This window comes from Heterocephalus glaber, unplaced genomic scaffold (genome assembly GCF_053883595.1).
Source record: "Heterocephalus glaber isolate CG9 unplaced genomic scaffold, H.glaber_assembly_v1.0 deba00001564, whole genome shotgun sequence".
Classification (NCBI taxonomy): Eukaryota; Metazoa; Chordata; class Mammalia; order Rodentia; family Bathyergidae; genus Heterocephalus; species Heterocephalus glaber.
Window position 1 is genome coordinate 10,595,608 of NW_028258351.1, and position 13,150 is coordinate 10,608,757.

A 13,150-nucleotide genomic window follows, 5' to 3' on the forward strand; every position below is an offset into this window, starting at 1 on the left:
CTCCCAGCCAATTTTTTTTTTTTTTTTTTTTTTGTACCGGCGATCGAACTCTGGACCTTGTGCTTGTGAAGCAGGTGACGGCACCACTCAGCTAAATCCCCAGCCCTAACTTCTCTATTCTTGAGCCCAGATTTAGGGATGGTGGTTGGGAGAGGCTATATGTGGAGAAGGTAGGAGATTTAAAGACAGCACACCATGATAAAGCTGCCAATTTGCCTTTCCCCCTCACATGGCAAATGGCTCTTCCCTTTCTTTCCTTTTCTTGCCTCATTTTCTTTTTCTTTTACTTTTTTGAGATGGGCCTTGCTAAGTTGTCTCGGATGGCTTCAAACATATGAGTCTCCTGTTTCATTCTCCCAAACAGGTGGGATTACAGTGTGCAATACCATGCCCAACTATTCTTCTTTCCTTGATACCACATCTCTGGGTGAAGCTGTCAGTGTCTGTTAAGGAATCTAAAAGAAAGAAACTGAGCTTCTCTTTGTCATTGTACTGTATGTCTTCAAATGTGTCTCCAGAAGCTCAGAACTGGACACAAGGCAGTTAGTGTACTTATGTGTATGGCCATGAAACACACAATTTTATCACCCAATCACCATTCAGTAAGAGAAAAGCTAGAGCTGGTGTGTAGTTCAGTGACAGAGTGATTACCTAGCATGAATGAGGCCCTAGGTTCAATCCCCTGCACAGAAAAAAAAAGAATAAAATCCAGGCATGGTGGTACACACCTGTAATCCCAGCACTCTGGGAAGATGAGACAAGAGGATCCCAAGTCTGAGCCCAGCCTGAGCAACTCAGAAATTTAGCAAGACCCTGTCTCAAAAAAAAAAAAGGGCCTGGAGATGTAGTTGAGTGTGAAAGTCCTAGGTTCAATCCCCAGTACTGCAAAAAGAAGTGCGGGAAGGAAGGAAGGAAGGAAGGAAAGAAGGAAAGAAGGAAGGAAGGGAGGAAGGGAGGGAGGGAAGGAGGGAGAGAGGGAGACAGGTAGGCAGGCAGAGAGAGAGAGGGAGGAGAAAAGAAAGAAAACAAGGGGAGGAGGGGAGAGTAGGGAGGGAGAAAACTGTCACCTTTACCTTTGTCCTTTCACAAGGTTTGATTCAGTGGACAAATTTAGAACTAGGTAGATTTTGAGTCTTATGCTTCCTCAAAAGTCTAGCCAGTGGTTGTGAACCTATGGGACACATGTTGCAGTGGGCAGTTTGTTTTCACTGAAAACTCTGAAAGGTTTGCCATCACTGGTCTAGACCTTTTGTTTCTTTGCAGGGCTAGGGATGGAATCTAGGGCCTTGCAAATGCTAGATAAGTGCTCTAGCGCTGACACATGCCCCCAGCCTGAGGCTAGACAATTTTTAACTTGTGATGATCTCATAGAGCAGGAGTTGGCTCTATTCCCTGTATGTCAAGTCTAGTTGCTGCGTTTTTGTAAAAAATAGTTTTGGGGTTTATTTTTTTCCTTTTTTGGGGGGGAGGGGTACCAGGGATCAAACTCAGGACCTTGCACTTGCAAAGCAGGCGAGGGCATGACTGAGCTAAATCCACTCCCCCCAAGTTTTATTAGAGCATAGCTGCACTTATTTGTTTATATATTATCTATGGCTGCCTTAGCTCAGCAGATAACAGAGATCATGTAGTCACAAAGCTAAAAACATCTGCTGTCTGTTCTTTACAGAAAAATTTTGCTAACAACTGTTATAAAGGATTCAGGTAAGGTGCTGAAGCATTTTATGCAATTAAAGGGAGACCTCATTGCCTGATTTCCCCTTTTTGCTCTGAAAGGAAGGCCTACTCCAAGTACAAGGCTGTTAATGAGCCGGAAGGAGAAAATTTTCCTTGCACATCTTGTAGTACAGGGATAGAAGCAGGGATCCAGGAAAATATGAACTATAATGTTCTAACTTCAACCAATTAAGACAGGGATCTAACAGTTCTTAAAGGCAATCCTGTTTTATAAGTGCAAGCAAATGCCCAGAGAGTCTGAGAAAGCTAGTTCCCAAACATTTTGAGTGTAAAAGCTCCTTTACTTGCTGTGGACTGAAGTCATGTTGGCTTAGAAGGCAGGCAGCAAAGCCAAAGGGAACTGTTTCCATGGCAGAAGGTCCAATGATTCAAAACATACAATGGTATAAATGAAATTATTTTAGAGATACAATAAGTAACCTGGACTGTGAAGTTTCAATAAATTGCTCATGGGGTCCAAGCTGAAACACCTTTCTAAAAGGTGATATTTTCCTTATAAAGCTCCTTATAGCTTTGCTGTGCAACAGAAAGCTATCTGCAATAATTAAAATTAAGGGCCGGAGATTTAGCTTAGTGGTTTCGCCGCCTGCTGCACAAGTACAAGGACCCGAGTTCGATCCCCGGTACCAAAACACAAAACAAAACAAAACCCCAATAATTAAAATTAAGATCATACACACTGGGGAATTGTAATATTTAAGAGGATTTCTGTGATAATAAAAGTGTCTCCCACTGCTGACAGGTAGGACCTTTGCAGCGGCTTCCCTGCTGCTCTGCTGACAAATACCTCAGAAGTATTTTATTCCAGATCAGTGTACCCCAGATGCATCTCTGGGATAATTCACATGCAGGGACAAAACAAAGGATCACAACCCTTCCCCAGGGGATCTAGGTTACTTACATTTCTGAGGTCCAGTGTTCATCTGCGTGTGAGAAAGAAGCTGAAAGGACAGGTCCCCTGGCCCTGGCAGACAGGCGAGCATGGCAGACCAGCATCAACACACCATGGAACAATGGCTCACACTGGAAAGAACAAGACACATGGTTGTGGGGCACAGGCAACAACCAATCTCATCCAGGGATATCTGATATAAGGTGCATAGGCCCTAGTTTAGAAAGGTAAGCAATTTAATTACTAGCATGTTGACTGAAAATCTATTTACACCTTCATCTCTAGTAACAATTTGCTCCCAACCATCACTATATCTAAAATGGTATTTCAGGGGCCGGGGATTCTGCTCAGTGGTTCCGCCACCTGCCTTGAAAGTACAAAGTCCGAAGTTTGATCCTCGGTACCAAAAAAAAAAAAAAAAAAAGTAACATAAGATATTTCAGTCTCCGCAGATGCATGAGTGGGAAAAACAAAAACTAAAAAATACCTATTCATAAAATAACTGGAAGCTGGGCATAGTGGTACATGCCAGGAATTCAATGCCAGCCTGGACTACATAGTGAGTTCAAGGCCAGCCTGCACTATATAGCAAGACCTTGTCTCAAAAAACCAACCAACCAACCAAACAAACAAAATTATAAAATAACTAGAAAGTACAGGCATATTTGTAAAGTTTGAGCATTCCTGAAAATGCTGGGCCTGGCTTGGTCCATTTACTGTCCTGGCTGCATGCCACCAGGTAGTCAGACATTTCCAAAGAAAGTATACGACTTGGCAAGGCACCCAAAATCTGACTTCTGCCCTGGTTATCTGGACTCACTTTTTTTTTTTTTGGTACTGGGTGTCAAACTCGGGACCTTGCGCTTGCGAGGCAGGAGGTGGAACCACTGAGCTAAATCCCTGGCCCTGAACTCACTCATCATCATCATCATCATCATCATCATTATTATTATTATTTTGAGACAGGATCTCACTATGTTGCCCAGTCTGGCTTTTAATTCAAGGTGATCCATCTTCTCAGCCTCCTGAATGCTAGTATTACAGGCATGTACTACCATACCTGGCTGAAAAAAAATTTTTTTTAAAAGACTGCTCTCAGACTAAAGCAAAGAGGCAGTAAGCTACTAGGAGTCCACTTTGACCAGATGATCCTAATAGTATTTCAAGATGACACAGATTTTATCAGTGATGTTTACCAACAAGACATATATAGCCCAAACATACAACCCTGCTGTAGTGAAGTCCTTCAAGAACACAGGCTCTGCAAACCAGGTGTGGTGGCCCATGCCTGTAATCCTAGCTTTTTTTTTTTTTGAAGAGGGATCGAATGCAGGACCTTGAGCTTGCAAGGCAGGCACTGCACCATTGAGCTAAATCCCCAGCCTTTTGTTTGTTTTTTTGAGGCAGGGTCTCCCTCTGTAGTTCAGGGTGGCCCTGAACTATGTAGCCAAGGCTTGAACTCGAAGGTATCCTCCTGCCCCAGCCTCCCAACTGCTGAGATTATAGGCATGTGCCACCATCCCCAGCCAGCTCTGTAATACTAGCAGTTTGGAAAACTGAGGCAAGAGGATCACAATTTTGAGCCTAGCCCAGGTAACCTACAGAGACCTTCTCTGAAAAACAAAACAACAAAACCTCCTTGTGTACCAGGAATAAGCTTTTCTCAAATACTGTAAGTAGAATGTAGCAGAGTGTTGGGAGCAATGCTACATAATTCTAGGAAAAATCATTTGAGTAGGCCTAGTTCTCCAGCCTACAGCCCAGCTAGGACATTCCAGACATAATTGCATTTTGGCCTCTGGTCACAACTGAGACCTGAGTGATCCCCCCAGGGATGTTGCAATCTCCAGGACAAGACCACACCTGCGGGAGACGCCAGAGAGGAGCCAAATCTTCATCTGCATAATTCCTCATTCTTCTTAGATTTCCACTGCCCCCCAGGTTTCTGTTACACCTTGTTTACCCCAATGTGAAGTACTGAACTCTTTTTCACTTGTTACATCTGTTTCTCCGATGTACTGAATAAAAGGTGCTGCAAGCTAGGGGTCTTTTGTCTTTGCTGCCCAGAGCAGCACTGATCAGACCCAAAGCTCAGCTTCTTCTCAGTCTCATTTTTCTACCTTTCCTGTAATTTGCCCTGTGCTGCCGTGGCTCACAGGAGACCAGGACTCACTGCAGAGGTTCTGGTAACGTCTCCTTCCCCTGTCCCCTACAGCAGAGTACATGAACACCTTCTCTAATACTGTGAAATTCAGAAATCAGAGTGGTATAATATGTTGCTTTAAATCACAACAAAAAAGGATTGGGGAGAAAAACTCAAACGCTAAACAAAGAGCACAAAACTTTATTTCCCTTAGAGGACTCTCTCAGGTACGTGATACTACCTTGTCATGATTAGTATCAGAGAATTCCAGCTTGCAAGATCAGGTAGCTGAAAAGACACTTTGTAAAAGAGGCTGCTCAAACCATGTCTAAGATAGCAGCTGCAGAAAGAACTGAAGATTGAATGCTTCATTGAGAATAGAGCTGCCCCAGTGCTCTGGCACAGATTCAGTCTTTTTAGATCTGTGGTGGGTGGGACAACAGGATGAACACAGCGTGCCAACTGCCATGCCTCAAGAAATAAAGACTTCTGGTGGGGACAAATGAATAGGTGCTGCTTACAATTCCTTACCTTGTGAATGTTGATCTCTATTTAATAACTTCTCCCTTATGGTCCTTACAGCCAAGGACAAACTCCAAGGAAAGTTAACAAGTAGTCCCAGGGGCCAGGGATGTAGCTCAGCAGCACCAAACCTGCCTGGCAAGTGGAAGATCCTGAGTTTGATCCCTGGTACAGGGGTGGGGGTGAGGGAGCAGTCCCATAAGGACATTTAGTCCACGACACTACACATATGACAGTGGTTCCATAAGATCATAATGGAACTGAAAAACTGCTGTGTTTTGGAGACAGGGTCTTGCCCTGGCTGGCCTTGAATTTACAATGATCTTCTTGCCTCAGCCTCCCAAGTACTGAGATTACAGGCATATGACCCCACACTCAGTGGAAAAATTGTTTTTGTCTAGTATTTTTCACTGTACCCTTTCTCCTTTTTTTTTTGTACCGGGGCTCAAACTCGTGTCCTTGAGCTTGCACAGCAGGTGGCAAAACCACTGAGCTAAATCCCTGGCCCGTGGGATTTAAACATATTTTCTATGTTTAGATACACAAATACCATTGTGTTACAACTGCCTGCAGAATGCAGCACAGTAACATGCTGCATTATAGCCTAGGAGCAATAGGCTATTCTATAGTTTGGGTAAGTAGACTATGTTGTTCGTACAATGTGGAAACCACTCAACAAATCTTGTCTCAGAACGTATTTTTGTAGTTAACCAACATATAATGACATCTGAGCCTAAAGTGAACTGGACTTTAGTGATGTATTCTCAGTTGGGTCTCCCAACATGGATATACGTAATAAACTTCATTTGTCATCTCATCAGCTCTAGCTAGATTACTACAATGGCTTTCTAAGTATCACTCAATCTACTCTACATATAGTAGACAGAGTTATTTTAGTTTTTTAACTGAAGTCCTGGTAACTCAAATATCACCAATAATTTTCCATCTCACTTAGAGTAAAATCCTAACATGGACCCCAACATCTTCTATCATCTGTTACTACTTCCTCTCTGACCCTGCTCTTTTTTTAAGCCTTGTATTAGGTATTGAACCCAGAATGTTTGCACTTTGGGAATCTTTATATTCCCAGTCCCCTTTTTTCTTGTGTTTTATTTTGACACAGGGTCTTGCTGAACAGATATGTTGACAAGAGGCTAGGCTCAAACTTGCGATCCTCCTGCCTCAGCCTCCCAAAGCATTGGGATCACAGGTATGTACCAACCACCACACACTCAGCTTCTGACCTTGTCTTCTAACCTACCCTGCCCCGCTTGCTGACTACTTCCAGCTAGTTTCCTTGGAGCTCAGGGCTTACTGTCACTCTGGAATATTTTTACCCCAATAACTGCTCATCTTTCTAGCTCCCTCTTCATTCAGATTTCTACTTGATGTCACTGCCTAAGGAGAGGGCTTCTTTGGGCTGGGGGTGTAGCTCGGCAGTAGAGTGCTTGCCTAACAGGTGCGAGGCCCTAGGGGTGATACCCGGCATCAAGAGAACCATTCTCCACTGAACTAAGAGCAGTCCTTGAACTTATTTAAATTCATATCACTGAAGCACATAAGTGGTAACAAATGTGTATGTGTCTTCACTCAGAGGATGAGAAAAAAAAAAGTGTACTTAAAAAAAAACAAACAAACCTGGGCATGGCAGCATATAGCCTGTAATCCCGAATCCCAACACTCTGAGAGGCTAAGGCACAAGGATCATGAGTTCAAACTCACAATCAAACTGGGCAATTTAGAGACTAAGACCCTGTGTTAAAATTTAGAAAAGAGGCCAGGCATGGTGGCACACGCCTGTAATCCAAGTAAGTACTCAGGACGCTGAGACAGAAAGATCATCCTGAGTTTAAGGCCAGCCTGGGCTACACAGGGAGTTCATGGCCTGCCTGAACTGCATAGCAAGGCAGTCTCCAAACAAACAAACAAAACAAAACAAAACATTTACAAAAGATTAAAACAAAGGGGCTAAGGACGTAGCTTTGTACAAGGCCTTGAGTTCAATGTGCAGTATTAAAAAAAGAAAAAGCCTGGGCATGGTGGCACACAGCCTGTAATCCCAGTACTCTGAGAGGCTGAGGCACAAGCATCATGAGTTCAAGCTCAGCTTGGGCAATTTAGTGACTATAATCCCATGTCAAAATTACAAAACATTTTTTTTAAATGAGAGAGGGGCTGGGGATGTAATTCAGTACTAAGGCCCTGGGTTCAATCTGCAGTACCAAAAACAAAACTAAACTAAACTAAACTAAACTAAACAAAGCCTGACTACTACTTTCACACTATATTGTAAGCTATCAGGACTGGCAATGTAGCTCAGTGGTAGAGCACTTGCCTAGCATGTGTGAGGCCCTGGGTTCAATTCTTAGCAACATACAAACACACGCACACATGCATGCACATGCGTGCGCACACACACACACAATGTTTATTGTGCTTACTGCAGCAGCACATGTATACTAAAATTGGAACAATATAGCAAATATTAGTACGGTTTCTGGCAAGGATATGAAAAGCATTCCTTTTTTTGTGTGTGTGCGGTAGCAGGGATTGAACCCAGGACCTTCACACTGAGATACATCCCCAGCCCTTTTTATCTTTTGAGACTGAGTTGCTAGGTAGCTTGGGCTGAGTTCAAACTTGCAGTCTTCCTACTTCAGGCTCCCAGAGTCCTAGGACTAGAGGTATATGCTACCATGCCCAACATATTTCGTATTTTTGTGCCAATGTACAAAAATGAATCCCATTATTCTGTATTAGGAAATGGAATTATTATGTCAAAGAGATACATATAGCGGGGATTTAGCTCAGTGGTTCCGGCGCCTGCCTTGCAAGCACAAGGTCCTGAGTTTGATCCCCGGTACCAAAAAAAAAAACAAAGAGATACATGCACTCCCATAATTCTCAAGACAGAATTCACAGTAGCTAAGATACAGACTCAACCTGAGCGTTCATCAATGGATAAAAGGATAAAGAAAATGTGCAGTGGACTGAGAACTTAGTTCTATGACACCACACCTGCCTTGCAAGTGCAAGGTCCTAAGTTTGGCGGGGGTGTGTGTGGAGAAAATGTGGAGCCAGGAGGATCACTGTGACTTTGAGGCCAGCCTGGGCTACACAATGGGTTCAGGGCAGCTGAACTAGTGAGACCCTGTCTCAAAAAAACTAGTGAGAACCTGTCTCAAAAAAACCAAAGGGGCCAGGGATTTAGCTCAGTGTTTCTGCCGCCTGCCTCCCAAGCACAAGGTCCCGAGTTCGATCCCTCGTACCAAAAAAAAATAAAAAGGGCCAGGGATGTAGTTTAATGGCGCAGCACCTGCCTAGAAGTGGAAGGCCCTGAGTTCAATTCCCTGTACACAAAAACAAAAACAAAAGAAAATGTGATAGATAATATATAGATGGAAAGTATTCAGTCTTTAAAAAGGAAAGAAATCCTATCATTTGGAATAATATGGATGAACCTAGAGGACATTAAGTGAAATAGAACAGGCACAGAAAGAAAAACACTGCATGGGCTAGAGATTCAGCTCAGTGGTGCCACCACCTGCCTTGCAAGTGCAAGGTCCTGAGTTCGATCCCCAGTACCAAAAAAAAAAAGGAAAGAAAAACTGCATGATTTCACTTGTATGTAGACTCTAAAAAAGTTCAATCCATAAAAGCAGAGATATGGGCTGGAAAGGGAAGGAGGATTAGGAAAATGCTGGTCAAAGGATACAAAATTTTAATTAAACAGGAAGAGTAAGTTCAAGAGCTCTATTGAACAATATTTTACAATAGTGAATATCTATAGTCACTATACGTAACAAAGTTTTGTTTACTTGAGAGTTACTGGGGGTAGGCTGTAAGTATTCTTTCCACAAAAAGTGTTAAGTATGTGAGGTAGTCTACATGTTGATTTGCTCAACTTTGTCATTCAACAATGTACTTATTTCAAAACATCATGTTTTAGCTATAATATATACAATTTTTGTCAATTTAAAAATTCAGCTATTCAACTTATAGTTGATATGTGATATACATGTGATATAATGATCGTGTTGTTTGTGTATGTTAACAACTGGCACACATATCTTATGTTAATATAAATACAAAAGAAAAAACACTAATGTTAAAGAATCTTTGTTTTTTCGGATTTACTTGTATGAGTCATCTACTTTCACAATATTTGCTATCTAACAGAACATTGGGCCAGGGATTTACCTCAGTGGTTCTGCCATCTGCCTTGCAAGTGCAAGGTCCCAAGTTCGATCCCCAGTACCAAAAATAGAAAAACAAACAAACAAAATAACAGAACATTTATTTTCATGTTCCAGTGTCTACCAATTGACTATGGTTTGGTTGACCTTGGTTGGACAACTCTGTGGTATAATAGGCTGGGGTGAGGTCATGTGGGGCCCTGTACGTGGCAATGACTATTTGGGGCAGAATCTTCTTACTGTGAGAACAGAAACAAAAAAGGCCAAAGCCAAAGTGAGTTAAGAACATTTCACATTTCTGACCTCTTCAAGTTGCCAATAGCTTCTTAGCCATGAAAGACACATGACCAACCCCAAGTCAGTGTGCAGAAGGATACTTTTCCTACCAGTAGGCCAAGAAAAAGCTGTGGTTGTGTAATTGTATTACAGGCAAGGAAATAACTTGGTATATTAGTTCAATCTTCCAAATTAGTTTAGTATTTTATATAAAGAATTTAAAAGGTAGTTACTTCAGATTTCTCATCCATAAAATGTCACAGATCTTGCATGTGACAGAAAATATGAGCAGGGCATGGTAACACATGCCTGTAATCCCAGGACTCTGAGAAGCTAAAGCAGGAGGATCACAAGTCTGAACCTACCCTGGGCAATTTAGCAATTAGCAAGACCCTGTCTCAGCGTCCCAAGTAGCTGGGATTACAGGAATGCACCACTGAACAAGACCATGGTTTTGTTTTTTAAATGTGAATATAATTAACAATTATGGATTTGGGAGGTTACCTGTCCCAGATCAGCACTTTGCCCTGTAACTCTATTAAGCTAGCCTATTGCTGCTTTGGAACCATTTTTTTGTTTTTTTGGTACCAGGGATCAAACTCAGGACCTTGTGCTTGATGGCAGGCGGAGGCACCACTGAGCTAAATTCCAGCCCTGGAACCAGTTCTTAGTGAAAATCCTTTCAAGGTAAGTGATAAACCAGCAGCTACAACCAAGGAAAGATTGCTCTGGGAAAGTGACTACATAAAGGCAAACAAGTTGTAAGTTCAAGTGGCCAGGACCCCCACACACAACCAAAAGGGGAAAGCTGCATCATTCACACAGAAGAAACTATATCAGAGAATAATTGATGGAAGGCAGTTGCCTCTCAATCTCCAACAACTCTAGCTCAGAAAACTCTCCTCCTATACCTATCCTGTTCCCTGAATGGGAGGCACTGGCTTTAAATCTGAACTCATTTTCAGCTCAGATTTTTTCTGAGTCAGTATCCATGTAGACACTGTGTTGTGCCATCTTTTAGAAGCCAGGCATCATAGTCCACCAAAATATCTAAGAGGAAACATCCTTCTTCTCCCTAAAATTTTTTTTTTTGAGACAAGGTCTACTGTATTACCCAGGCTGGCCTGGAACTCATGATTGTTCTGCCTCAGCTTCTCTAGTACAGTGGATTACAGGCATGTGCCAACATGTCCAGCTGCTCCTCCTTTTCTGGGGAAAAGGAGTTGACACTGTTCTTGGACACATATTCATTATGTATTTATTGATCTGTCACCTTAAACTAGTTATCCGAACACCTCTGTTGAACTTATGTGCCTTGCATTTCTAGTGCAGAGGCTAGAAAATTCATTGTAGATAATGAAGTTTTATTTATAGCTGATACACTGATCTTCAGTCCATCTTTTATCTGCTGCCAACCAGGGGTAGTCTGACAATAGGCATATCTTAAAGTACTAGAACAAGGCAAGATTGGTATAAGAGATATTAGTAGAAAACAAAAGTTTTGCCAGGTGTGGTAGTGCACACCTGTAATCCCAGCACTCAGGATGCTGAGACAGGAGGATTGCTTTGGAGTTGGAGACCAGCTTGGGCTATATAGAGAGTTCAAGGCCAGCCTGGGGTCCACAGTGAGTTCAAGGCCACCCTGAATTACACAGTGAGACCATTTCAAAATAAAATGGGCTGGGGATTTAGCTCAAAAAAAATTTTTTTTAAATAAAGAAAAAGATAAAGGGGCCAGGGATTTAGCTCAGTGGCATAGCGCCTACCTGGGAAGCATAACATCCAGAGTTTGATCCCCAGTACGAAAAAAAAAAAGAAAGAAAGAAAAGATCACAGCTGTCTATTACTGCAACATATCTTCTATGTTTCATTTATCCATTTTCTGTCCCCTCTAATTTCTAATTGTTCCCATTTACCTGGGATCTCCTTCATTAAGTGTCCTTACCAATTTTCATTCAGTTCCCCATTATTTCACTTTAATTGTATTAGAAATAGAAGGCTTTCAGCTAGGCTCTGTGGTATATATCTGCAGTCCCAGCGGCTTGGGAGGCTGAGGCAGGAGAACCGCTTAAGCCCACAAGTTAAGAATCCAGAATGACTCTTGTCTTCCAAGATAAAAACAACACAAAGTAAAACATTTTCCCAACTGGAACAGGTTTCCTACATCTTTCAGCCTCATCAACTTTCAATTTTTTTTCAGCAAATTCTCTCCCCATCTCTATTTGTTTTGGCAATACTTCTTTTTTTTTTGGTACCAGGGATCAAACTTGGGACCTTGCGCTTTCAAGGCAAGCGGCGGCTAAATCTCTTGAGCCCTTTGGCAATACTTCTTCCATCGTGAGGCATTCATGTACCCTATTACTCTAAAGATGAAGAATTTCACCTTTGGGAAGGTTTCAAAAGAAATGTCTCAGCTCTAGGGATGGAGGTGACACTCTGTGAGGCTGAGACAAGAGGATGGCAAGTTTGAGCTCAGCCTGGGCAACTTATCACAAACTTGTCTCAAATTAAACATAAAAAGGGCTGTAAATTGGGGCCAGGGATTTATTAGCTCAGTGGCATCGTGCCTGCCTTGCAAGTGCAAGGTCCTGAGTTCAATCCCTAGTACAGAGGTGGGGGTGGGGGCTGGAAATGTAGCTCAGTACAAAGTACCGCAGGGGGAAGAAGAATCTGGGCTGAATGTCTGCTGGGCAAGTAAGTGCTCTACCAGTGAGCTATACCCTCAACCTTCACATTTTAGAATTTTTCAAGGTTTCTCCTTCTAAATACACATCCAGAACCCCATTAAGTAGTATGCAAACTTCCCTGTATTCTACTGAAAGTCTTGTAAGATATATTCTGGAGTTTAAAAGGGTTTTGACACTCTCCTATTACACAAAAAGTTTCAGACATATCATAAGCTTTATCTCTGATTTCCTGAAAAGTACCTATTGTAGCCCACTTCATTTTCATACCAACAGCAGCTGGTCAGAAGGTTTTCACTAACACCCTATAAAGAGCTTTAAAAAAAAAATACAAGGATCAGGTTTATCCCTCTCCTTTTCCTCTTTCCTATTTAGCATGAGCTGGGAAGTTTTGAAGGAAAAATGAGTGTGTTGTGGCCCTTCTCCAAGCAGTCCCGAACTTTATTTAATTCCCTTTAAATAAACACTAACAGACTCTTAAAATACACTGCTATACTCCTTGGCAAATTCTCAAATTCTCAACCAAAATTTTTTTTTTTTTTGTACCGGGGATCGAACTCAGGTCCTTGCACTCGCGTAGCAGGCGGTGAAACCACTGAGCTAAATTCCCAGCCCCTCAACCAAATTTTTAAAGCAGCCATGTCCACAAAGAGATCCAAAAAAACTGATAAACCTTTAGGAAGAGAGCAACAAAGAACAC

The 13,150-nt window shown here is 42.1% G+C and overlaps 1 protein-coding gene across 12 annotated transcripts in view; it reads right to left on the bottom strand.

Moving 5' to 3' along the window:
* Fam222b (family with sequence similarity 222 member B) overlaps window positions 1-13,150 on the bottom strand; it is a 76,161-nt gene that overhangs the window by 13,454 nt on the left and 49,557 nt on the right. For all 12 annotated transcript variants that reach the window (XM_004857021.3, XM_004857017.3, XM_087191535.1 and 9 more), the window contains one exon: window positions 2,639-2,760. In XM_004857021.3, coding sequence (XP_004857078.1) covers window positions 2,639-2,733 — 95 coding nt within the window. In that variant the 5' untranslated portion in view covers window positions 2,734-2,760. Of the gene's footprint in view, window positions 1-2,638; window positions 2,761-13,150 lie in introns of those variants that run through there.